This window comes from Oenanthe melanoleuca, chromosome 18, assembly GCF_029582105.1.
Source record: "Oenanthe melanoleuca isolate GR-GAL-2019-014 chromosome 18, OMel1.0, whole genome shotgun sequence".
Taxonomy (NCBI): Eukaryota; Metazoa; Chordata; class Aves; order Passeriformes; family Muscicapidae; genus Oenanthe; species Oenanthe melanoleuca.
Genome location: NC_079351.1, coordinates 828,342 through 855,225, shown reverse-complemented (window position 1 = coordinate 855,225; position 26,884 = coordinate 828,342). Strand labels below are relative to the sequence as shown.

The window sequence follows — 26,884 nt, the reverse complement described above, 5'->3', positions numbered from 1 at the left end:
AGAGCGGTGTGAGCCGGCAAGGAGTGAGGGAGCAGCACTGAGGGAACAGCACTGAGGGAACAGCACGGGCCACTCAGGGCTGCAAGAGACACAGAGAACTGTGAGCCCAGCAAGGAGTGAGGAAACAGAACGGGCGGCTCAGAACTGCAAGAGACAGAACAGTCCTGTGAGCCCGGCAAGGAGTGAGGGAGCAGCACTGAGGGAGCCTCTGCCAGGATCCCAGGGAACGAGGGCGGCACGGAGCTCGTGGCCCTGCCAGAGCCCCCAGGCCCTGCTCTGCACAGTGCCATGACAGTCTGAGGGGACCTTGGGACATCCCAGCGCTGCCAGAGCCCCCAGGCCCTGCTCTGCACTGTGCCATGACACTCTGAGGGGACCTTGGGACATCCCAGCGCTGCCAGAGCCCCCAGGCCCTGCTCTGCACTGTGCCATGGCACTCTGAGGCAGTGCTGGCCAGCTCCTCTCTGCTGCTGCTCATTAAACATCCCCCTGGATTTTCTCATCACCAGGAGCTATGAAAATTCTGATTTCCTGACCAAATTTCAAGGCATGATTTTAAGTCATATTTCACTCTGAGCAAATTTCCTGACCGAAATTCAGGCCTAATTTCAAGTCATATTTCACTCTGAGCAAATTTCAGTCCTGATTTCCAGCCATATTTCAGCCTGAGCACACACAGTCCCAGGCCTCAGAAGAGCTGCTCTGTTTCCCTGCAGAGTGGCTGCTCTGTGCTGGTCAATGCTTCCAGAGCATCCCACTTCAGGATTCTTCTGGATCAGGAAAAGCACTTTTATAAACTGCATACACTGTTTATTTCCTGCAGCAAATGGGGAGGAGCTCGTTTTCCAATATGATTCAGTTATTCAGAGGACAGGGAGACTGAACCACTCTGTGCAGAGAGAGCACACCAAGACTCTCCTGTTATCCTTCAAGATTTCCACTGCATTTTATATCTGAAGAAAAGGTGAGGTTAGAGACTTCACCAGCACATTTCATTCCTCACATAAAGCCACAGACACAACAAAAGGGATGGGGCCACAAGCTCAGAGCAGAGTTCTCCCCTCCTTGTGTGGCCCCCACAGCAGCAGGGCTGGTTCATGGTTGCTGAGCTCCCACCAGGTCCAGGTGACACTGAACCTTCAGGTGGGATTCCAGAGGGGAAAAGGAAGAGAACCCTGTGTGCTGCCTTGGGCTGAAGGGAATCTCTCTGAATGGGGCAGGAGGTTCCTGGTGAGCTACAGCCAAGGCTTAGGTGGAGACTCAGTGGAGGATAGATTTCTCCAGTGTAACATCTCACAGGGCTGAACAGATACCAGATGTCCCCTCCCTGTCACTCACATCTCTCAACAGGGCCCTTTAATGAATCCCCACACAAGACTGTGCTGGTGTGTGCTGGGAAAGCTCCTTAAACAATTCCCAAGTACTTTCAGGCCCTTTATCCCTGCCCACCCAAAGCCAAGCCCCCACCTGGAGCAGCTGGAGAAGGCAGAGGATAATTCTTCTCCTCCTCTATGAACTGCAAGGCCACGGTGCAGAAATTGCTCTCGTACTGAACCACCAGGTGACTGAGGGCCACCACCAGCTCCTGGGGAAAGAGAAACATCCCATGGTGACACAGCTGAGCAAACACTGACCAGTACTGAGGGTATCACTGGGTGCCCATCCAGGGTGGGAACTCTCCCTAATTCAAGGGGTGAACTGCAGAAACCAGAGCACTCTGTCTCACACTTAATTCCTCCTTTTGTACCTTCCTCCCTTCTGAGCAGCCTGCCCTAGTGGGAGGTGTCCCTGCCCAGGGACAGCAGGGGTTGGAATGAGATCAGCTTTGGTCCCTTCCAACCCAAACACCCTGGGGGGCTCTGTGGCTGGTTCTGCCCAAGTTTGTCAGACTGATGAGTGTCCCAGGAGCCCTGAGCTGGCCCAGCCCATAGGATGTGTGTGGCTCCCCCAGAGCCAGGGGCTGTGCCAGGGCTGGGGGTTCTCAGCCCCCCATGGCACAGCTGGACCCTCCTGGCACTGCCCAGCCCTGCACTGAGCTCAGCCCCTCCAGGAGGCACCTCCTGGGAGCAGCAGACAGGAGACAGAGCTGGCTGTGGCTGCTGTCTCTGCTCAGGGACTGATCTCCCAAGGAGAGATTTATGAATCTCACAGAGCATTCAGTGTGACATGCAGCTCCCTCCTGAATTAAACTGATTAAATGTTGGAACGAGACAACAGAAATGAATCTTTGCCACGCCGGTGACAACTGCCAGGGTGTTGATGTTCCAGCAAAGTAAACACAAACATCAGGACACTTCAGAACAGCCCCCACAAACAATCCAGAACGTCAAAAACCATTTAATGTACTATTGATGTACGATGGTGCATCAGAAACTGGAACTCTCCCAAACCTGGAGCAGCCTGTGACCCACCCCTGGGGCTCTAAAGGCAGGGAGAGCCTTTCACCCCAAACCTGGAGCAGCCTGTGACCCATCCCTGGGGCTCTAAAGGCAGGGAGAGCCTTTCATCCCAAACCTGGAGCAGCCTGTGACCCACCCCTGGGGCTCTAAAGGCAGGGAGAGCCTTTCACCCCAAACCTGGAGCAGCCTGTGACCCATCCCTGGGGCTCTAAAGGCAGGGAGAGCCTTTCATCCCAAACCTGGAGCAGCCTGTGACCCACCCCTGGGGCTCTAAAGGCAGGGAGAGCCTTTCACCCCAAACCTGGAGCAGCCTGTGAGCCACCCCTGGGGCTCTAAAGGCAGGGAGAGCCTTTCACTGAACAGAGCTCAGTGCCAGAGCTCAGACCTCAGACCTCTCTCACTGTCTCCACAAACTGCACAGGAGGCACAGCCAGAGCCCAGCCAAGCCCAGCCCAGTTCAGACCAGCCCATCCCAGCCCAGCAGAGCCCATCCCACCCTCCCCACCCTCCCCACCTTGCGGACCATGGGGCTGCCATCGTTGATGAGCTGGGCCAGCATCATGGCCACGTTGTGGTCGATGGTGGTCGAGTGGTCCGTGCGCTCGGCCGAGTTGCCCACGAAGGTGCCCAGGGCAAAGACAGCAGCACAGCGAACCTGGGGGCACAGACAGCCCGTGGTAGAAAGACAGGTTATAAAATGGGCTTGTCACAAATATCAAGATAAATGTTATGTGTATAATGCTAAAATCACTTCGCTGTAAAGATTCAGTCTTTATTTCTGCTGTTAACAAAACTTAAGCATAGTAGTGGGATAGCTGATATATAATTATACTTGTAATTAAACTGCCTGTTTAGTTAAAATAACATCCAATAAACTTATCATGAAAACCCTGCTACTAATGTGCCAACTATCAACACCTGCCATCTGAAGCAAGTATGAACTAAGGCCCAAACTAAAGGTAATAATAAAAACAGACTGGAACCACAGCCAAAAACCACACATACTCTGAAAAGGTGGGCCCAAAAAGTAGCCAGGCTAAACAGTTCCTGGAATATATAAACTAGTTTATAGAAAAGTTTAAATATGCATACTAGTTAATGAATATACAACAGGCAGATGTAATAGAAAAGGTATTTTAAAAGTAACCCCAAAAACAGTAGGTGTGCTCTTGGCTGAATGCCAAGCACCTGGCCATTAACCCTTTGCTTTATTATCTTTATCTCCTATTGTCTTATATTAAACTTTTTTAATTTTACCTAGAAAACAAACCTTGTTTCTCACACTACTCAGAAAATGGGGAGGATGGGGCCAGGACAAGAGGAGGAGGATGCAGGACTGGGACTGGATGTGGAGGGGAATTCATCTCCAGTCTGTGCACGCTGTCAGAGCTGTTTACCCCAGTCCCTCTCCCAGTGTGGTGCTGCCTGTGATGGGCTCTGTCAGTCACTGCCAGGCCCTGCACAATCCCTCCTCTCCTGGGAGTGTCACAGAGCTACAGCACAGCCAATTAAAGATGCATTTGCACAATGAGCAGGGGGAGAGGAGTTTTCATACTTGGACAAAAAGACTAGAGGGTTTTTTTTTTTTGCAAAACACAGTGAGTTTTGGGACTACATTTTTAACAGCTTCTGATATGCAAGGAAGCAAAAACCGTGGCATTTCCTGACTGCAGTGCCCAGCTCCCAGGGGTCTGTGGCTCTGTGAGCTCCCCCTGCATTCCTTTGGAAGCTCCTCTTGTAGGGTTTGTTTGATTTGCATCACCTTGAAGAAACAGCAGCAAATCTTCCTGTGAAGCAAACACGAACACAAAGCTCTAGAAGACCCTGCTTGGTTTTTACCTCTGGGATGGGGTCTGAGAGGAGGCTGTAGAGCTTCTCGTGGGCGCTGTCTCTCACCCCACACCACCTGGCCGAGTCGAAGTTCTGCCAGATCCTCCCCAGGCAAATGGCCACCCACTGCCTGAGGAGCGGGTGGGGATCGTTCAGCTGCTCCAGGCAGATCGCGATCAGGTTCCCCTGCAGGCAGGCTTCCTGCAGCACAAAGCAGGCCTTTTGTTCGGGATGGCAGCTCCCACCCACCCCACCGAGGGAGACTAATTCTGAAGGAGTCAGGAAGGCAAGAGAAAATAATCATTCCGTGGTTCCTGTTGGTTTTGTTACAGAATACCAGCAGCGTGAAGGGAAAGGCAGCCAGGCTTGGTGAAACAGTAGAGCATTAAAATGCTTTCTGCAATGCATAAAGCTTGGCTTTTCCTCTTTGGAAACATTCCTTGCACCTGTCAGAGCCCCAGGGTTTATGGCTCAATGCACAAACCATTCCCAGCCATCAGGGTCCCACTGGACAGGACCAGGAGCTCTTTCTGTGAAGGGACTCTTGTCGTTGTCCCCCACTCCAGTGCTGGGTACAGAACATCTGTTCCATCTCCAGGCCAATTCTCCTCTTAACCACACAGAAATTACAAAAACCAATGTCCTAGCTTCTGGTTCCAAGTTGAGCCTTGGGCTCTGATGCAAGCCAAGGACACTTGTACCAAGCAAAGGCACAAGGCAGAGCTGAGGAGGGATGAGGGGACAGGCTGGGACTCACCTGCCCGGTGTTGTAGTTGTTGACAATCACAGCCAGGATGAAGGCTGTCATGGTCCTGTGCTCAGCCTGCAAACAGCACACACACACCCAGGCTTACCTGGAGAACAGGCAGGGAACAGCTCCAGCCCAGCCTGAAACACGGCTCAGTCCCAAGGGCAGGGTAAAAGAATGAGAAAATTCCAGCCTGCCTTCCCCTTTCTTGGATCAGCCCTGTTACAGCCCTGACACTCCCCCAGCCTGGCCCTGCTCTGGGGGACCCCAAGCAGCCCCTGTGGGAGCCCAGCAGCTCAGAGGGAACTGCCAAAGCTGTGGAACAATTCCCTGCTCCTGCAGCCACCCTGGAGCCCCAGCTCCCACCCCCACAGACTCCACATGGGTTTGTAAAGCCTTGCTTGGTGTGGCTCCACTGGGGGGAGGCAGCCCCAGCCCCACCTGGCACCAGAACAGCAGCACATCTGCCAAAGCAAGGCAAGCAAACAGTAAAAAGTCTGAAGAAATGAGACTTGTCCTTACTGGCATGTAAGGGTCTGCCAGGACTGAGAGGAAATACTTGTGTCCATTGTCCTTCACCAGGTCAGCCTGGCACGACTGAAAGAGAGACCAAGGAAACCACAGTGAGAACCACAACACACCCCTCTGCTCCTGCAGTGATGGACAAACCTTTCAATTCCTCTCCACTTTTCTCCAACCCTGTTTTCATTTGAGAAGCCACATAAAAGTCAAGCCCTTCCTGGGGGCTGCACCAGGGCAGAGCAGGGAAGCCTGTGCCAGTCCCACAGTGCAGCAGGAATTGTGCAGGGGAAGAGCCAAGGAGCCATCCCTGTGCACACTGAGCACATCTCTAGTCCCTGCTCTGCTCTGCAGAGCAGCCCTGAGCACAGGGCAGGCTCCTGGGCTGGCTGATGGGGCTCAGGCTTTGCTGGCACACCAGCTCAGGCTCCAGGCTCAGTGTTCTGGGGTCACTCTGAGAGGATCCACACGGAGAAAGGGAAAATGGAAGGGAGGAAACCCTGACTTGGCATCAGCTCCCTGTGGCAGGGCTCTGCCAGAGACAGGATCATGCATTTTTCATTGGGAGGAGAAGGTGAAGGAGGGAACTAATTGCTGAAAGGGGAGGGGATGGCAAGGCAGAGATGCAAGAGAATATTTTAGTGCTGAGGGGAGTGAAGCTGCTGGTTTTGGCAGAGCAGGAGCAGAGGGCTGGACTGCTGCCAGGCTGCAGCTGCAGAGGCTTCCCTGACCCCTGCACAGCCCAGCCTGCCTCTCCCCCTGCCCTGCCCTGCCCTGTCAGCACTTTCTGTTCCTCACCCAGATAAAATGATACAGAAATATCATATCCTGGCTGTTCAGCAGCAGAGGGGAGCTGCCCAGGCCACTCTCCTGTGCAGCCTCTGCTGCCCTGGGGCTCACAGGAGGGAGGGATGGCCACAAAGCCAGACCTGAACCCTCCCTGCTGGGCTCCTGGGGATGGCAGGGGAGGGCAGCAGCTCTGCCACCTCCTGCTCCTCCCAAACAAACACTGAATAACAGCACAGCACAGCACAGCAGGCTGGTGTGCAAGATCAGAACTAACAGAATATTCTGTCTGCAAGGAGCTGCTGCTGTCCCAGGTCAGCCTGCAAACAAGTGAGGCAATGCCAGAGCATGGGAGGGAACATGTGAGGGGCAGGGAATCACAAGGGAGTCACACCTGAGCCCCTGAAACACCCCTGAGCCCTGGCACTCACCTGGGGCTGAGGCTCAGCCTTGGGTGCACCACAAATGAGCTTTTCCACAAGAGCTTCAAGATGAATAGTTTTCATTTTCTTTGCTTTCCCAAATCCTCTTAGGATGTTAATGAAAATATGGTTATAAAACTAAACCTGACAATGCTGGATCAGCAGCAGGAAAATCTTCACAAATTCAGTGCTATGCTCCATACTGAAATGGAGGAGAGCTACAAAAATAACCCCCAAAGAGGGAAGATCCAACATCCACAGCAGCTCAGACACTCTACATGGACTTGTAATTGTGTCTGAATTAATGTGTGCACCTCTCCTAATAATTTTATAGTGCTCAACTGATTGCAGCCACAAACCACTGAGTCAGAGATACGACTCTACAAATTTATCTGCAATTACTTCCCAGCTTCATGATTTATTTGAAAGCCCATCAAGCAGAGCCCTGGCTGAGGCAGTGCCCTGCTGAGGAGCACAAGCAGGGCAGGAATACTCACACTGTCCACTGCCAGGATCTTGGCCCAGATGAACACGAGCAGAGGTCTCAGCTCACGGGCTGAGCTCTGCAGCAGCTTCAGCACGTAGGGGAAAATGCCAACAGAGAGGGCCTGGGAGGGAGAGAACAAATCCCTGTCAGCAAAACCTGGGAGCAAACCCCCCTGGGCAGCTCAGCCCCCAGCAGGGCCCAGCATCTGCATCTTCACAGACACAGCTGGGAAATCTGGGAGAAGAGAATTTCCCCAGTAAAGAGGAGATCCCTTTGTGTGTCTATGGCTCACTTTAATCTGGAATGGCCCCAGCTGTTTCCAGACTCGTCTGGCCCATGGAGACTCTGAGTGAGCCCAGCACCAGCTCTCTCTCCTCATACCTGGGCTGTTCTATGCTCCATATCCTCACTTCCCCCAGCTCTCCCTGCTAAACACATCACAAAGTTCAGGAATTCCGGCCTTCCCACTGGAAATCACCAGCTCTGTCCAGGAGGAGGTAAAGCAAACCACTGAGAAGCCCCATCACTGAGTGCTCCACAGCAGCTGCTGCTTCATCCTCACCACTTTTATCATCAAACAGCTCCATTTACAGGAGTGCTTTAAACTGCTCCTCTGCTTAATTCTTATTTATGCTCCACACTGTGCTGCTACTTTCCAAACTGCAGAATGCAGCTGCAGCCTGCTCAGAAGAGCTTGTAAAATCCAGACACCAAACAGATAAAGGAGGAGTAGAAAATGATGCAGCCAGTAAGCTGAAAGAACACATCATAAACACATATTCTTTTTTGGGCTATTTATTTTATATGACAAACCCTCTAACGTGCCCCAGATATCTCCTCCTGGTTTGTCCCTTACATTATTTTACACTTAACTGCTCCCAAGGAGTTCCCTTTGTGCAGGAAATGAACACAGCATGGATGTGATGAACACAGAGCCCTGCTCTGGGAGGGACACTGGCTCCATTTCCCACAGCCAATGCTGCTCATCTGTCACCTCTGGGCACTCCCCTCCCTCCCTCCCCAGAGCCCCAGCAGTGTCTGTCAGGCTGCAGGGCTGAGCCCAGAGCAGCTGCCACTCACCAGACTCACAGCCCAGGGCCCCAGGTCCAGGAACCTCCCCAGCAGGTCCAGAGCTCGCAGCCGGTGCACCTGGCTGAGCAGCACCTGAGGGGGGAGAGCATCCTGGGGTTAAAATCCAGGGGAAAAACACTCCTGGGGTTCTGTCCAGGGAAACACTCCTGGAGTTATGTCCAGGGAAAAACACTCCTGGAGTTATGTCCAGGGGAAAACACCCCCTGGGGTTCTGTCCAGGGAAACACTCCTGGAGTTATGTCCAGGGAAAAACACTCCTGGGGTTATGTCAAGGGGAAAACACCCACTGGGGTTCTGTCCAGGAAAACATTCCTGGGGTTATGTCCAGGGACAGCACCCCTGGGTTTATGTCCAGGGGAAAAACACTCCTGGGGTCATTGTCCAGGAAAACATTCCTGGAGTTATGTCCAGGGAAAAACACTCCTGGAGTTATGTCCAGGGAAAAACACCCCCTGGGGTTACTGTCCAGGGAAAACACTCCATGGGCCTGCAGGGCACAAGCCCTGGAACTCAGGAACTCATTTGGGGGGCTGCTCCAGACACCAGGAAGCAATCCCTAAGGATTTCCCTAAGGATCCCCAAGGATTTCCCTAAGGATCCCTATGGATCCCCAAGGATTTCCCCAAGGATTTCCCCAAGGTTCCTGAAGGATCCCCAAGGATTTCCCCAAGGATCCTGAAGGATCCCAGCTGCCTGTCCCAGCCCAGCTGTGGTGCTCCTGCAGCAGGACCCAAGGGGCAGTGAGAGCCCAGCTCCCAGCAGCTCAGGAGCACAGGAAGAGGCTTTGCTCTCCTTGGTAAATCAATATCAGACTTACTTAAGAGGGTGCAAAAGGTCATGTTGGTCATTAATAAAAATCTCATTAAAATGGAGTCTGACAACGCTAATGAGGTGGTGCTTTACTGGCTTATACCCACCCTGGTGTGAAATATGAACAGACAGACTTGCAGCTCTTAATCTCCTTAACAGATGTAAGATATTGGACTGCAACGTTTAATCCTCAGTTTAAACTGAGGAACATCCTTCAGCATGGAGCTCAGGCAAAGAGACTCCTTGATTTACCTCCCCAATTCCATCCCCTTCTCAGTGTGTTTGCATGCTGCATATTGAAATTAGATTATTTTTCATGTTTAATATTGAAGAATAACTAAATTACTTGGCTGACATCTCCCACCCTGGATGACTGGTGCTGGATACTGAGGAGGTGCAGGAAAGGCCCAGAGGAAAGCAGGGGGATGTGATAACTGCTCTGAATATCAGAGCTCAGATCCCAGGACAGGTCACAAGAGAAAGGATTTTGGTCATCCTGCCCTAGTTGGCACCAGCCCATTCCATCAGCCAGCCCAGGAACACCAGGGGCAGCTGTTTGGGATTAAAGCAGGAGCAGAGAGCAGGGCAGGTGAGGCTGGAGCAGGGCTGGGACAGCAGCAGGAGCTGGCAGGGGCAGGAGGCACAGACATGGCACAGCTGGGACCCTGCAGAGAAACCCAGGAACCCCAAACTCTGGCAAGAAAGGGAACTGCCTGAAAAGGCTGGGTGAAGATACAAGCCCCAGCTCCCACAGGACACTCCCAGAGCAGTCAGTGTCTGATGGAAAAGTTCCATTTTCCATTGTCCAACCCAAACAAAGCCCTTGGACTTGCAGGATTTCCCATCCCCATCCCCACACAACAACCTGAGCCCAGGCTGACACATCCCAGAGCCTGGGTGAGCATGGGGGGTCAGTGCACAATCCTTTCCTTCTGCTGGAATGCTGGAGGTGCTGGTGAGGCACCCAGCCCTGGCTCACAGCCCTGGGCCAGAGTCCCAGATGGAAAATGGGCACCTGTGACACCCACACAGGTAAATCAGGGAGGAACAGGAACAGGGGATCATCCACAGGTCACAGGATTCCAGCAGGCAGCTCCTCACAAAGGCAGGGCTGCAGAGATCTCCAGGAGCTCTGTGCACAGGACATCCCACAGAGTGAGTCCCCACAGGGACCAGGGACCAGGCTGGGGGTGCTGCCTGCTCTCCTGGGCTCTGAAACCAGCCAGAACAGGCTGAAACTGCTCCCCTCTGCCCTGGATCAGCTGGCCTTGGATCCTCATCTCAGTATGCCCAGCCCTGCTACCAGCCAATCTTACTCCACTGTCCAATTAATATGCTATAATTATAAAAACATTATATAATTATAACAACAATTCCACTGTCCCAGCTCGGTTTTGCTCCAGGCAGGAACACAGGTTCCTTTGCAGGTGACCTCTGAGTTCCACTGCAGGCACACTCCTGCAGAGCCTGCTGCTGCCAAACAATCCACTGGAACAGCCAGACCCTGCCTGCTTCCATGGCTGTGACAGACAAACCACATCTGCTTATCCCCCTCATCTCTCCAGGCTTGGGAGACTCAGGAAATTAAAATCTGGTCTTGCAGAGATGGATGGTGCTGTCAGTCAGACCCAGCTGACAGGGAAGGGGAGTCTCCTCCCAGATTCCTTTGGAAGAAAGGCTTTAAAAGGTGCTGCTGGAGCAGAGCCCTCAGGGCAGGGCTGGTGCTTGTGTCAGCACCAACTCCAGGGAGGGGAGCCAGGCAGGAACAGGTGACATGCCATGCTCTGCTCCCCTCATTTCCTCTCCTGCAAACACGAGCCTGGTCTGAGCAGTGCCCACAGAGCCCTCCTGTCTGTGTGCTCCTGCCCCACATGGAAGGGAACCCTTCCCAGGCTGTACCAGCTGCATAAAAGACATTTCCAAATCATTTACACTGCAGGAACTTCACTTTCTGAAAAGGGGAAGATAAAAGTCTCTGCCTGGCAGAGCTGGGACACAGAGGAGATGCCAGAGGGGGGACAGTGAAGATTTGCTGTTCTGGGAGAAGCAGCAGAGCCACACATGGACCAGAGTAGGGGCTTGGCTCAACCTGAGCCATGGGATGGGGCAGGAAAAGCACTTTGGGTTCATCCACGTGGGTGTGGTGAACACACAACCAGCTCTCTTTTATCCTGGAGAGGTCCCTGGTACTTCTGTTCCCTAAGGGCAGAGGGTTGGCAGCTCCAGGGTGAGGGGGCAGGAGAGACAGGGACACCACAGGCATGGACAGGGACCCCTGGTATAGACAGACACACCCTGGCAGGGGCAGGGAGAGGTAGGGACACCCTTGGCACAGACAGGCACACCCCAACCCCAGCCCAGCCCAGCACTGACCTGCAGCCCAGCACTGCCCAGCCCCAGCCCCAGCCCTGACCTGCAGCCCCAGCCCTGACCTGCAGCCCAGCCCAGCCCAGCCCCAGCCCCAGCACTGACCTGCAGCCCCAGCACTGACCTGCAGCCCCAGCCCTGACCTGCAGCCCCAGCACTGACCTGCAGCCCCAGCACTGACCTGCAGCCCCAGCCCTGACCTGCAGCCCCAGCACTGACCTGCAGCCCCAGCCCTGACCTGCAGCCCCAGCCCCAGCACTGACCTGCAGCCCCAGCACTGACCTGCAGCCCCAGCCCAGCCCAGCCCAGCCCTGACCTGCAGCCCCAGCCCTGACCTGCAGCCCCAGCCCCAGCCCTGACCTGCAGCCCCAGCCCCAGCCCAGCCCCAGCACTGACTTCCAGCCCAGCCCAGCCCAGCCCAGCCCTGCAGCCCCAGCCCAGCCCTGCAGCCCCAGCCCTGACCTGCAGCCCCAGCCCAGCCCAGCCCAGCCCTGACCTGCAGCCCCAGCCCTGACCTGCAGCCCCAGCACTGACCTGCAGCCCCAGCACTGACCTGCAGCCCCAGCACTGACCTGCAGCCCCAGCACTGACCTGCAGCACGATGGGCAGCTGCTCTGGGGGGTTCCTGTTCTCCACACCCATGGTCAGCCACACCTGGAAGGCCGTGAGCTGCTCGGCGAAGAAGGGGCTGTGCTGGGGGAGCAAAGGGGAAGGCAGGCAGGTTAAACACCAGGAGTGACACTGTGCACTTCACTGCCTCCTGGAGCTGTGGCTTGCCACTGATCCACCTCTGCTTGGGGATTTCTAAATGCACAGAAACTTCCCCAGGACTGAGCAGAGACACATCCCTTAAATGAGATGGGGAGAAAGGAAAGAGTGGAGAGACAGGTGGGGTGACCCCAGGTGGTCCCAGGGAAGTGTGGCTGATCTCCCCAGAGCATTTCTCTGCTCTGCAGAGGCTGCTCCACTCCCACAGCAGCACTCACAGCTGCCTCTGCCCAGCCCAGGAGCAGTGAAAATAAATTTGTGTCTGAGGAAATGGTGCAAGCTGGGGGTGAGAATGCTCTGAGCACAGCACACAGCAGCTGCCAGGCAGGCACCCACAGAGGAACAGAAATCACGGGGAAGGAGGGAGAGAAAAGCAGCCCCAGCCCGTCCCTGGAGGAGCTTGGAGCCCCCAGGCAGGGAGGGCCAGCAGTGGTTTGTGATGTGCTGCTGGGGCTGTGCCAGGGCAGGCTGCACTGCCAGCCCCCAGCAGGACCTGAGCCCCCCAGGGGCTCCCCAGCCCTGCCAGGCACAGAGGACAGGCTGGCACTGGCCACAGTGGCCACAGGACTGTTCCCTCCCTGCACCTTCACCCAGGCTGGGATCTCCCTGCTCACTCTGGTGGCTCAGTCTGCCTCCACTACACCAGAACACACAACAAATCACATTTGTCAGGCTTGGAAAGCAGCTTGTGAACCGTTCCCAGCCTGCCCTGAATCATCCCTGAGAACGAGCTGAGAGTGGCCACTCTGACCTCCTGCCTGACCCCCAGCCAGGCCCTGCCTCCTCCCACCCCTGAACACTCTGAAATCTCCTCAATTTCAGCTCACTTGACAGAGAATGCTCAGCTGAGGGTTAACACCAATAAAAAAAGCCTCCAATGACATTGTTAGAGACTGAAAGTAAAAATGAACATAAGCCAGGAGAAGAAAAACAATATTTTTTACATTCTGAAGCAGAGCAGAGTGAGGAAGACAAGGGGTGGGATGAAGGTCTCAGGGCACCCTGAGCACCCCCAGCCTGGCAGGAGCCCCCAGTTCTCCTCCTGCACTCTGGGCTTTGGAGAAACCTGCAATTCCAGCCAGAAAACCTTGGCAAGTTTGGTAATAGAAATAAACTGCAAGAAAGAATGTTCCTGAAAATTAGAGAGACATCAGGGTGGAATAAGCTTGTACAGTAATTATTACTTAAAGGTTTCACTTCATAAAATATCAAAGGAATATTAAAAAAACAACATTCTGAATAAAGGAATTTAAGCTAAATATTATATTAAAAATGTTACTTTTCTGCTCTCTGAGATTAAATAAAGCAGAAAAACCCTCAGTGACTCCTGCTGACAACACTGAGCTTAAGAGAACTCTGGACATACCCTCAAACTCTATTTTATATTGGGAAAGAACTCGAATAAGAGATAATTTTCACACTGAGGCCTTTCATTTCAAACACTGTGCTGCATGTTGGCACCTCTGGCTCACAAGACCTGGTGAGGAATGGTTTGGGTTGGAAGGGACCTTAAAGCCCATCCAGGCACCTCCCACTGGCCCAGGGATCCAGGGGTAGTCACAGCTTCTCTGGGCACCTTGTACCAGATATTTCCCAATTTTTTTGCCCAACATGAACCTTTGAAGTGCCCCAGAGCAGTGCTCAGAGCTGAGAGCCAGAGGACAGTCCCAACTTACCCTGAAGGCAGTTCCCTCCTCGATGATGGTGGGAAGCTGGGAAAGGCAAATGTCAACAGCAAGGTCCCAGGCTTGCCTGCAGGAAGGGGAGACAGGAGAGAAGGCATTACAAGTTATCTGTAAGGAACAGCAAGGAAAAATGAAATTCTGACCATCCAGGAACGTGCACAGGGCTGCCTGACTGCCTCAGGATATTCCCTGTCTTCTGGGAGAAATGGGAAAAACAGCCACAGACATTTTCTGCAGCACTGGAGGATGTCAGCCCACAGGGCTTTGAGCTGTGCTTTCCTGTGCAGGAGAATCAGAGATCAGACACAGCTGCTCTGAATTTGGCTGCCCACAAAAGCTTCTGGGGGTCCCTCACAGCACATGGGGCAGGTGCTGAGCTCCTCACAGGCATTTCAGGTAGCAGCACTAATAACTGCTGCAGAAATGCTCACACAGCCCTGTGAGGTCAGACCTCAAAGGGTTTAAGTGTTTCCAGAAAGAACAAACAAAAAATTTAAAAAGAGATTTGAGTAGATTAAAATGAAATCTCTTTTTGATGCTCCTATAAACAGGCTGGAAAGCACAGGAGCCACAGAGCCAACATTCCCAGCCCCTGCCAACCCCCTCAAGCCTCCAAAACCAAAACCACACTGGTGGAACCTTCCCCTTGCTGCTCTCCACAGCCAGGGCTGATCAATGGCACCTGTGGAAGAGACTCTGCAAAGGGCTCTGCCAGGCTTGTCTGTGCTGCATTTGGGACACAGGGATCAACATCTCCCTCCCTCCTGACTGCTCTGTCCAACAGCTCCACCCTGACAGGTGATGTATCCACGGGTGACAACCCTGTGAAACACCCCAGGGCTTCAGCTGAGTTATTCTATGAAAGAAAGTGCTCAAGAGGATTTTTTTTAACAGTAGCTTGAATTAATTGCACAAAGTGAAAAGCTCTCCTAAGCAGGAAGATGGACTCTGTTAAAAAAAGTGATTTTGCTTATCAGGAATGGTCTATGGGGGGAACCTCTCCCCAGCCCCACACCCTTTCACTACACTAGGACTGTTTAATGTTTAATAATTGAATGTGAACTCATCAGCTGCCTCTGTTCCCAGAGATGCTGCAAAGTCTGGGCTTCAAGCAAAGGACAGAAGGCAGAGTCCAGCCCTGCTCAGGGACTGGGTTATTGCCCAAGCCCACGAAGTGCCAGGCAATGGAAAGCCCCAGAAACCCTCAGGGAGCAGAAACTGAGCCCAGAGTGAGCCTGGTCTGCCTCACCCACAGTACCCATCAGCTGGCAGCTCCTGGAGGCTGATTTGCTGATTTTCTGATTTTCCTTAACTCAAACTTTCAGGGCTGACTCAATGTCTAATGCTTTTAACTCTGTCCTTTTTTTTAAATAATGTATCCTTGATGTCCTGCAATGTTCTCCTTTCCTTGGGGTGGTGGATATCAGCTGGCAGCACACAGTGCAGGGACAGGAGTTCTGCCTGGAGCAGCAGTCCTGGGGCAGCTGCTCCTTCTCAAGCCCATTTCTGAACCATGAAACATCTCTGAGCTCCTGGAGCTGTGGGACAAGAGACTCCAGATTTGCTGTGCCAGTGCAGTGCCAGCCCTGCCCTGTGTGACCCCATCCCAGATCCCAGCCCAGCTCACCTGGGTGCCAGTGACCCATCACCTCCCTAAGCTGCTTTAGGGCACAGCTGGGAAGCAGCTCAGACACAGCTATTTTTAAAAAATGGTTATTGCTGTGAATATCTGGCACAAATCTGAAATCCTTTTCTTTTCCCAGCACATCCCCTTGCCCCAGCCACAACTTAGGGCACAGGCTCTGCTATTTCTGTCCCACATCAAAACTCCATAGTCCAATAATGGGACTTGGAGATGCTAAGACTAGCACACAGACACAAAAAATATCTGGTTGCAGTGTAATCTGAACTAATCCAATCCTTCAAACGTCACACAGCTCCAAATACCTCTTCAAACAATCACTTTCTTGTGCCAGGCAGGGAGTGCTTGGGTGCAGCTGCAGGATTCTCATTTCCCTGAGGGATGGCTGAGCAGCCCTGATCCATCCTGCTCCACCTGCAATTGCTGTGTTATGGTTTTGTCTGCAGCCCCAATCTCCAGCTTGTTGCATTTGCAGTACATTATGACTCCTTTCAACCCCAATTTCATGGCCTGCAAACACACCACAGTGTTTCTATTAGGGATGGGTTGTAGCTCTTCCAAAGCATAATTAAGGCACTTGGGGTTTAATATATGACCTGTGTTAGGAAATATTTCCAAACACATTATTAGGCCTTTTCAATGGCTGTGAATAAAAGCAGCTGGCACCAGCAGTAATGCACAAACCCTAATCCATCACAGAGATCAAGGTGCTGACAGAGCTCTGTGCTGGTGCACAATAGACAGAGCCACTCTCAGCACAGCCAATCAATGCATATTAATATTAATGTTCATATTAATCCTGCACTAGAGCACTGCCTGCACAGCCAGGACCCTGCAGGGAGAGGCAGCACACAAACACAGGCAGCCCCTGCCCCAGGGGAGGGGGCTGAGCAATAAAACAAAAGCCAATAAAAGGAGGAAAAGCAGAGGTAAAGTGCCAGATTCTGTCCAGGGTGCACAGCCACAGATCAGCTCTCCTGACTCCAAAGCACTTTGCTCTTCTTGGTCAAGGGAGGAGACTGACAGCTCCTGGGTCAAATATCCCTCAAAAAGTGGAAATTCTCACTGTTGCTCCAGCTCCAGCTAAAAAGGATTCAGTGATCTCCCAGATGAATTGCCAGAACACCAACTTGGCAAGGTTAACTCTTCAAAAAGGCAGAGCAGCTCCTGCCTCCAGCAGCCCCAGCACTGGTGTCACACCTGTGCCAGACCCCCAGAGTGACCTGGGGAACTCCCCCAGGCACAGATGGGGGTGAGCAAAGCAAGCTGAGAGCAGAGGCTGATTCTGTGCCCCAGAATGGGCAGAGGGAATCATTCAGGAGGTAAAAAGGGGCAGTTTGCAGTGCTGCTCCCACCATGGGCACATCTTGTCACAGCAGCCAGACCTGCTCCCCAGAACACTGCCTGGGGACCAAAAACCTGGGAGAAGTCTGGATACAGCACCCATCAGAAAGCTCAGGCTCCACAGGAGCCCCACAGCCCCTGGCTGGAGTTTCATCCTCCCAGCACCCTGTGGCTACTGCCCTGCCCTCATCTCACCCAAACTGGGAAATGGGGCTGCAGCTTCCACACCAGGGAGCCATTAGAAAGGTGATAGACAAGTCATTATTTTTAGAAAATATTTAAACGAGCCCTAAATTAGTTTCTAAATCTGTCCTGACTAAAAGCTCCCAGTAAGGCACTGAGGCACCTCGGACACAAGTGGAATTTTCCCCTTTGCTGCAAACTGCACGTTTTTTGGAGGGCACTGAATAAAGTGTGCCACTTCCCTGCTCCCTTGCTCTCCACCTCACCAGTGTTTAGGACTGACATGGAAATGAGCTCCTTGTGTGCCTGTTCTTAGGGAATTTCTTCTTGTAAATCCTAAAAAGCAGCAGCAATGGTGCTGTGCCATGAGGGGCTTCACAAAGGTGCCTCCAGCACCATCCCAGAGGAATTTCCAGCACCACTGTGCTCCAGAACCACAACACGAGCACAGAAAATGTGTTTCTAGACCCCCCTGTGCTGCCATGTGAATCTGAGAGATACAAAATGGGATCCAGGAGTTCCCAGTTTCATTCCTGTGGCTCAACCCACGGATGGCAACACCAGCTCCAAGTCAAGTCACATTCCCACAGGAAACCAAAAACACAGGCTTTTAATAGGCTGGCAGTAAGAATGAATGATGTCCCTATAAGGAGCAGAAAATATAGATTTTTAATATGCTGGCAAAAAAGCAAGCAATAAATAACTGCAGAAATTTACTGGTTTAATTTTGAAACTGCTGCAACACCGTGTCCTCCCCTCCTGCACCTGCAAACTGCAGCTGCTGGCTGGAGCTGCTGGAGCCCTGCCATGGCCAGCAGCAGCCCAGGGCCAGCACAGGGTGGCTTTTCCTGCTCTGCCCTTCTGTCCCAGCCCTAGGTGCACTGACACAACAGCTCATCCCATTCCCAAGTGCCTGAAGCAGTTTTCCTGCAGGTCCAAAGCACTCAGGGTCCTTGTCTGCCACGTCCCAGAACTCAGAGTGTTCAGCTGCCCAACTCCAGCCAAAGGCTCCCCAGTCCCCTGCAGGATTTTCAATAATTCAAGCAGCTTTGTGGTACCAGCAATGGCTCCTCAGTGTTTGCTGCACCTGCACAGGCTCCTGGGGCTCCCTGCTGCCAGCCTGGCTCCACTCCCTACAGAAACCACACCATGGAGCCAGGGAATGTTGGGGATGGGAGGGACCCTAAAGCTCAGCTCTCCCCAGGCTGCTCTGAGAGCTCTCAGTGCTGCTGTCAGTGCTGCACTCACTCACCACCACCCTCCACCTTCACCTTCCTCCACATTTTTATGGAGGAGACCTATGAAAAAGCTGCAGGAAGTGCAGGCAGGTTGGGACCCCCAGCTCCTTCAGCTGTCACTCCCTCAGCCCTCAGCAAGGCTCTGCTCTGTCCCCTCAGTGTCACTGCCCCACTCTGTACTTGGCCCAATTTGGAGCTGCTCTATTAATCACAGTCAGTAAGAAAATAAGAGCCAGATTTGTTGTTATTACTGCTATTATTATTATTTTTACTGCAATTGTTCGAGGGACATTGGTTTGATGGGCAGAACTACATTTAACAGCTTTTTGAAAACTGTGCCACCTCCATTTCCATTAATCATCTCAAAAGCAACAGTAGAAGTAGAGGAATTCCACAGCAGGATTTCTTCTACTTCAGCAACACAAGTTCAGGATCTTTCCCTCTGGGGCTCTTCCCACCCCCCAGAACCCCTGGGGACCATTTTTACCCTGGGAAAACAAAGGCAGCAGATAACCCATTTATTTCTGTGGTGTTGGAGGGAAAGATGACAGGGCTGGACTGAAGCTCCTGCACCACAGAATGCCAGGATAAATGTGAGTGCCCAGAGCAGAAGCAGCTTTGGAGGTGGGTGTTAGTCTGCCATGAGCTGCTCCATGCCTGATCCAGACCAAAGCAGGGAAGCAGATTCAGGTGGGATCATGGAAGGGTCTGGGCTGGAGGGGACCCCTGCCACTATCCCAGGGTGCTGCAAGCTCTGGGCAGCCTGGCCTGGGACACGGGCAGGGATGCAGGATGTGGGGATCAGGGATGCAGGATGTGGGGCATCAGGGATGCAGGATGTGGGGCATCAGGGATGCAGGGATGCAGAATTGAGGGATGGATGCAGGATGCAGGGAGTCGGATTCAGGGATGCAGGATTCAGGTGTGCAGGATGCAGGGATGCAGGATTCAGGGATTCAGGGATGCAGGATGTGGGGCATCAGGGATGCAGGGTGCAGGGATGCAGGGATGGATGCAGGATGCAGGATTCAGGGATGCAGCATGCAGCGGTGCAGCGATGCAGGATGCAGGAAATCTGGGATGCAGGGGTGCAGGAACAGATGCAGGGATGCAGAATTCAGGGATGCAGGGAATCAGAGATTCAGGGATTCAGGGATGCAGGGATGCAGGATTCAGGGATGCAGGATTCAGGGATGCAGGTGTGCAGGATTCAGGGATGCAGGATTCAGGGATTCAGGGATGCAGGATTCAGGGAAGCAGGGATGCAGGATTCAGAGGTGCAGGGATTCAGGAATGCAGAATTCAGGGGTGCAGGGATTCAGGGATGCAGGATTCAGGTGTGCAGGATTCAGGGATGCAGGGATGCAGGATTCAGGAGTGCAGGGATGCAGGGATACAGGTGTGCAGGATTCAGGGATGCAGAATTCAGGTGTGCAGGATTCAGGATGCAGCATGCAGGGATTCAGGGACACAGGATTCATGTGTGCAGGATTCAGGTGTGCAGGATTCAGAGATGCAGGGATGCAGGATTCATTTGTGCAGGATTCAGGTGTGCAGCATGCAGGGATGCAGGATTCAGGTGTGCAGGATTCAGGGATGCAGGGACACAGGATTCAGGTGTGCAGGATGCAGCATGCAGGGATGCAGGATTCAGGTGTGCAGCATGCAGGGATTCAGGGACACAGGATTCAGGGATGCAGGATTCATTTGTGCAGGATTCAGGGGTGCAGGGTCAGGTGTGCAGCATGCAGGGATTCAGGGCTGCAGGGGTGCAGGAGTGCAGGATGCAGGAGGGATGCAGGATTCAGGGATGCAGGATTCATGGATTCAGGGGTGCAGGGGTGCAGGATTCAGGGATGCAGGGACACAGGATTCAGGGGTGCAGGATTCAGGGGTGCAGGGGTGCAGGATTCAGGGATGCAGGGACACAGGATTCAGGGATGCAGAATTCAGGGATGCAGGATGCAGGGATTCAGGGACACAGGATTCAGGGACACAGGATTCAGGGATGCAGGATTCAGGGATGCAGGGGTGCAGGATTCAGGAGTGCAGCATGCAGGATGCAGCAGGCAGGCTGAGCTGTGGCAGGGCAGGGCTGCACTCACCACATGGCGTGCATGTAGGTGGGGGGCAGCCGGGGGCTGCTGACCGGGGTGCAGTTGTAGGACCTCATGATCCTCTCGGCCAGCAGGAAGTTCCGGAACAAACTGGCCACCAGCAGGTCCTGCCTGAAGAGCTTCTGGAAGAGATCTGCCAAGAGATTGCAGGGTCACCACACCTCACAGCCCAGCCACAGGCTTCAAGGCACAAAACCAGTTTTGTTTTGTAACAAATCTCCAGCAGCTCTGAGGGATGTGGTCACAACCAGGGAAGGGAAGGGAAGTTCTGCCTTCAGAGCTCCCTCAGGGCACCACGGCCACTCCATCCTACATTAACACAATTCAACATTTTCTACCTTTTTTGCCTTTTCTGGATCAATTCCCTCTTTTGGTGTCTCAGCTCATCCTGACTAAGTTTTTGGAAAATTACTGGGGGAGAACAGGACCTCTGTGTACTGTTTAATGAAGAACTATCCATCTGTTAACTGGAAGTTTGATGTGCTAATGGGAAGCCAAAATGAATCCTAAAAGATAGCAAATGTGCTCTTTTCTACAGGGCAGAGAAGAATTGATGCCATGTGAGCATTAGAAGAGCAGGGCTGGAGAACTGTTTACAAATTTGGCTGCTTGTGCTCCAGAAGTAGCAATTCAGAGCACAACAGGGGTAGAGAAATGAGGGATGAAGTTACCCATGGGAAACAAAACTGCCTTACCAGCAAAGAGGGGGAAAAAAGCCTTTATTCATGCTACTAACCAAGGCTGCAAGAAAACAGATTGCTCTGTACAAATCCAGTAAGAAGGAGAATTATTCAAGCCACAACAATTGTGTTAGCACAGAAAAACCCTTTCTGGGTTCTAATGATCAGGTCTTTGCAAAGCTCAGGTAAAAAGAACAAATAAAAAACAAACTAGCTTTCAGCTCCATCCTGATCTGTTCTTCCAGTTCCAGGGTTTAATTTCCTCCCCATTTCAGTGTCTCATGGATCTGACTCCTCACCCCCTCCCTGCCCCTCACCTCTGGGCAGGACATTCCAGGCAATGGTGTCTGTGATGGCTGTGAAGATCCAGTTCAGCTCTCCCAGGGGAGTTCTCCTGTCATTCAGCCTTCCAGGAATCCTACAAGTATAAAATCCTTAATAAGACCCCTGCTATTTGCCTTTTCCTCATGAGAAAGTATCAGCAATAGGATGAGGAAGTTTCAGAAACATGCAGCAACTAAGACATCCTGTGGATTTAATCCAAATTTAACCCAATTTCCTTTCTGTGACAGGTTTTTATGTGTCAGAAGTACCAGGACCAAGGCAGGAAGCCTTTCCTCTGACACATGCAGCAGCACCATTCCTGTGTATAAACACAGCTCTAAAGCAGCCAGAAATTAACATCTTATGAAAAATTCCTGTCTGTCTGGTATCAGAGGAGAAGCAGACATCTCTGAACAGTGTTTGCTAATGGATCCCCTGGAGCAGCACAGGGAACACGAGGCCACAGAGGCTCTGGGAGGATTCCCCATCAATATTTGCATTGCAGAACAGCCTGTGCAGCACAGCACAGCTCCCCAGGCCAGGGGGAGCCAAGGGGATCCTTTCAGCTCCCCCAGCAAGGCAGACACTCAGCTGACACTGTGATGGCAACTCCCAGACAGGGATCCCCCCGTGGGGAGGAGCCCAGGCACTGCAGGGGCTGCCCAGGAGCTCTGGGTGCCCATCCCTGCAGCTGGCACTGTGCTCTGGGCTGGGCACAGGGGGGATCAGGCACAGTCTGCACTCTGATCCTGGAGATCTCTCCCAGCCCCAAAGGTTCTGGGTGAAACCTCCTGGCCTGGCAAGAGCAGCTCAGGCAGGAGCCTCAGAGCTGCTGTGCTCAGATGTGCCAGCACAAAGCCCAGGTGTGCCCAGGTGTGCCCAGGTGTGCCCAGGTGTGCCCAGGTGTGCCCAAAGTGAGAGCACAAAGCGGGGAGGCTGTGCTGGAGCTGAGGAGGATGTGAGCACAGTGTTGCCATGAAAACCATCCCTGGGAGCAGCAGCCTCACTCTGCATTCACAGCAGCCTGTGCTGCTCTGCTGAGCCCCTGGCACAGGGACAAAGGAGCCACCACAGCACAGCAGAGCTGAGGGGTGCCCAGGGAACTCCTGCAGGTCACAGGGAACTCCTCAGGTCACAGGGAACTCCTCAGGTCACACCCACACAGCTCCCAGGGCTGGGGAGGTCCCAGGGCTCTGAGCAGCCCCTGCCACCAGGGCCAGCAGCACCACTGAGACACAGAAACCACCTCTGACATCTCCTGCTGAGCCTCCTGCAAGGAAATCAAGGGGCTGAAAGCTGCCCAAGCCAGGTGCAAAGGCAAACCATGAATTATCTTCCACTATAAATAATAAACAGACATTAAAACATGAGCAATTTCCAGCCCCTGACATTTGATAATGCTTCAAGTGGAAACAAACATTCATTTTAGTCTCACATCTGTTATTTCTGGTGACTTTTATGGGTGTGGTGCTGGTGCAGAACAGCTGGAGCAGGACCTCCCCCCACGTGGTGACACCCAGAGGGGCCCTTGGTCACCTGTGTCACTCACAGGAGGGACAGAGGGAGCAGGAGCTCTCAGGGACAGACACTGAGCTGGGCTTTCAGACACAGCCATTTCACAGCTCTCAAGGCTTTTTTTTTTTCTTTTTTGTTTTCCCCTTCTCAGGGGATTTTTTCTTTAGGATTCCCTCCTCCTGCACAATGGACCCAAGAAGAAAATCCCAGGAATGCCATATACCATTCCTGAGAGTGGGACTTTGGAGTGGGAGCCCAATGCAGCAGCAGAGATTAAAGCACCCCTGTACATCCCCAATCCTTGGCACCCAGTGTAGGATTCCCATTACCATGGGTTTATTCCCATAAACCATTCCTTAGGTTTTTTCCCAAATTTTTGAAAAGCAGAACAAAGCCCATTTCATGTCACTCAGCAGCCACACCTCCTGCACAGATGATCTGAAGTCTTGGGATCAAACAGAAAAGTCCCCCCAAGGCAGGAGGAACGTGGACAGAAATGCTGCCAACAAAAATCTCACGAGGTGACAGCCAGAAGTTCCCAAATTCCCAACACTCCATCAAAATTCCTTTATCTTTCACTGTCTGGCTCCAGCAAAGATCTTTATTTCTAAGCTGAGGGATTGTTTTGGCCTCATCTCAGATGTGTGATGTAAATGCACATCAGGAGCCAGCACACGTTCCCTGGCCAGGACATGGGCTGAGCCTGGATAATTGGAAATTGGAGCCCTTCAGAGAGGGTGCAGCTCCATTTAGCCTCAAAGCCTGCAGCTTAATTGCAATAGAAACCTTCCCCAATTTTACAGACAACTGAATTATAAATTACAATATACACACAGGCAATCCAGGAATTATTCCAGTTCTGTCTTGAGACTGTAATAAAAGTCTGTGTTCTCTAAAACTGATACAAGAGCAGATGAAGATGATGAGTTTAAATATTGGATCTGCACAGGGACCCTTCCCCTGGAGAAGCCTGGAACACACACGTGGCACAGCACAACCAAGAGCCTGAACAAAAACCCATTTGTGCCAGGAAACCTTCACTGAGAGAGGATTTAACACCCAAGTGCTGTGTGAGGCTGAGTCAGAGCTGCCTGGCTCACTCCTCCAGTGACCTCAGCAGTCTTTGATTAGAGACACTCTTGCAGCAATTGCTAATTAATTAACATCCCACAGCCATTGTTTATGCAGTGGCCTGAGGTGGCCTCAGTCTCCTCCTCATCCCAAACCTGTGCACACCTCAGCACAGCCCAGGGAAGTTTCCTTCCTGCTCCCATCTCCCCCAGGCCACAGGAAACCCAGAGCCCAGCACATTTTCCCCCAGAGCTGTCAGAGGAGGAACACCCACTGGTGAATCCCTTCCCTGAAAACCACTCTGACACCTCTGACACACAGGGCTTGTCTCTGCCCTGTCAGCTGTAAATTCTAGTTTTATTTTGGTCCAGTGAGTATCTCTGAAATACAGCTCCATAAAATTATCCCTCTCTCCCCCAGCTGAGAGGAAATAATTGATTTTCCCCCTATAAAATTAGCACAATAAAAAACCCTAACAGTGCTGATGAGCCTGGTAGCCCAACAGACCTGTGTGGAAGGGCTGGCAGCACTGAGAGGCTTTTTGAGCCTCAGCTGATTGAAAACAGGCAGAAATGGCACAGGAAATTGGAGCTGATGTGATCTCACCCCATTTCTGATAAGGTGCCCTTGGCAGCTCCACCTCCCCACAGCATGCACACCTCACTGGGACTCTGCAACACTTCCCTGCTAAGAATTCACTCTTCTGCTCTTCAGCCCCTTTCAGGACACACCAATCACAGCAAATTTGACTTACTTCTCTATCAAATCCAGCGTGACTCCTGGCACCAGCCTGACACTCTTCTGCATGCAGAACCTGGGGAGAGGCAGCAAACAGAACAAATAACTGAGAGTTTATGAGGCTCTGGGAGAGGATGCAGGAGGAGGGCTCTTCATTGCACTGCTGCTGCATTTAACCTGCTGTTTGGGTGGGAAACTTCAGCACAGCACGAGCCAAAGGAGGCCCCAGCATTTGTCCCCCTGGTGGCTGTGGGGTGATTCCATCCCAGGGGGCAGGGCTGGCCATTGTAGCTGTCAGGGTGACAAGTGCTCCAGCACACTGTGGGGAAAGGCTCCAGCCTCCACACAGCCCCTGGGGAGCAGCAGGCTGAGCAGGGGTTGTGTGCTGGAATAAAGACCAGCCCTGCCTGGGCTTCCCTGTGACACCTGGCACTGCAGGAACGTGGCAGGCCCAGACACCCCCGTTATCTCATTACAAATCTGCTGACTCCATCTCCTCAGCCTCACAAATCCCACTACTCCAGGAACAGCAGCCCTGGAGTCCTGTCAGCAGTGCCTGGAAAATCCCCAAAGCTGCTGAAGAGGAGTGTGTGGGCAGGGGGAACACTGCCTGGGCAGCAGGGACAGCTCTGGGATGGAAGCAGCAATTCCAGCTTGGGATGAGCTCCTCTGCCAGGGCTGCTCTCCCAGCCTGCTGCCCCAGGAATCCACCTGAGGAGCAATTCAGCCCCCAGTGCCATCTCAGACATCTGCCCTGACACTGCAGAGCTCTGGGGACACCAAGGGCTCAGCAATCCCACCCCTCCTACCACAGCCCATTATCTGTGCCCAAAAGGGCTTTCCCCAGCCAAAGGGGACAACAACTGCTTGTTAAAGACAAGACATTTCTGAGACCCTGAGGAGCACTCCAGTTTTCCTGTGGCACCCACTGCAGCCCAGGGCTGGGACAGCTCTGGACAGCTCATGGTCCCCAGGCTGCTTTCCTGATTCCTGCATCATCCAGCAGAAGGAGAGGCCATAAGGAACCTGCAGTGGGATCCCTGTGCAATCTGCTGAAATAGAAAATCCTTACAACAGTGCATTACAGAACCATGCAGGGAAATTCCCTCCCAGGCAGCCCCAGGCAGGTCCCTGGGGTGGGGCTGGACTCTTCAACACTCCTGGTGGTGCCTGGAAGGAGCAGGAGGGCTCTGCAAGGTGACATCTGCTGCCCCTGGGAGTGTCCCAGGCCAGCTTGGACAGAGCTTGGGAGAGTGGAAGGTGCTAATATTCCCAGATTAGAGAAGATAAAGGGTTTATTTTTGGTTAACAGCTTTGGGACCTCATTACAGCTTGGATCAAATTCTTAGAATGCAGCAGAGGGTCTGGTTTTGCATTTGTTGTGTTTAACATCAGTAAACACCAATGAGCCACAGCAGCACTTATCACTTACAGGATTGCATGATAAACCCACACCTACAACAGTGCCAGTGGACTGGGAACACAAAAGGAGCACACCCCCCATCAGAGAATGGGATTCCTGAGCATGCAGTGCACACTCCCCATCACTGCATTGAGGTGGGAGGGAATTCTTCACTATCCAGGAGCTCCCAAGGCACCCTCCATGTGCTTCCAGCTGAGCAGTTTCACAAACACCTTTCCTGTAACACCCTGAGACACAACTCAGAGAATCTCTCATGCTCCTGCAGGTGTAGCCTGTGCAGACCCTGCCCTGCTCACCCCCTCAGCCTCGTTCCCATGGAGATGAGGAACAGAAAATGCCTGAACAGATCACAGCATCCAAAAAAAAACCTTTCTTAGCATATCTAATGAACAAAACCCACCAAAAAAACCTCTCCTAGAGAACTTCACACACCCAAACCAGAGCCTGGCCACAGGAACTAGCTCAGTTTGCTGCTAATGTGCAACAGAAGGAGTTTAAAGAACTGTAATCAATCACAAGTATCTCCAAAGGGCACTGAGTAACACTTGGAGCTGTGGTGACAATTTCTCTCCACCACCTGCAGTGTCCCTGGGCTTCTGCTGTTCAAACCCTGCCCAGAAAGTGCCCTGAAGTTTCTCCACTCTGGAGCAGGCACAAACTCACCAGCTTGAGAGGAGCAGCTGGAAGAGCCTCTGG

General features: G+C 52.6%; 1 protein-coding gene across 1 annotated transcript in view; it reads right to left on the bottom strand.

Moving 5' to 3' along the window:
- RPTOR (regulatory associated protein of MTOR complex 1) overlaps positions 1-26,884 on the bottom strand; it is a 98,599-nt gene that overhangs the window by 36,601 nt on the left and 35,114 nt on the right. The window contains exons 7-18 of the mRNA XM_056506076.1: positions 24,782-24,841; positions 21,435-21,535; positions 20,426-20,570; positions 13,905-13,980; positions 12,052-12,153; positions 8,272-8,355; positions 7,202-7,312; positions 5,500-5,574; positions 4,987-5,052; positions 4,239-4,430; positions 2,914-3,054; positions 1,468-1,585 (exon numbers count right to left, since the gene is read on the bottom strand). Coding sequence (XP_056362051.1) covers positions 1,468-1,585; positions 2,914-3,054; positions 4,239-4,430; positions 4,987-5,052; positions 5,500-5,574; positions 7,202-7,312; positions 8,272-8,355; positions 12,052-12,153; positions 13,905-13,980; positions 20,426-20,570; positions 21,435-21,535; positions 24,782-24,841 — 1,271 coding nt within the window. The remainder of the gene's footprint in view (positions 1-1,467; positions 1,586-2,913; positions 3,055-4,238; positions 4,431-4,986; positions 5,053-5,499; positions 5,575-7,201; positions 7,313-8,271; positions 8,356-12,051; positions 12,154-13,904; positions 13,981-20,425; positions 20,571-21,434; positions 21,536-24,781; positions 24,842-26,884) is intronic.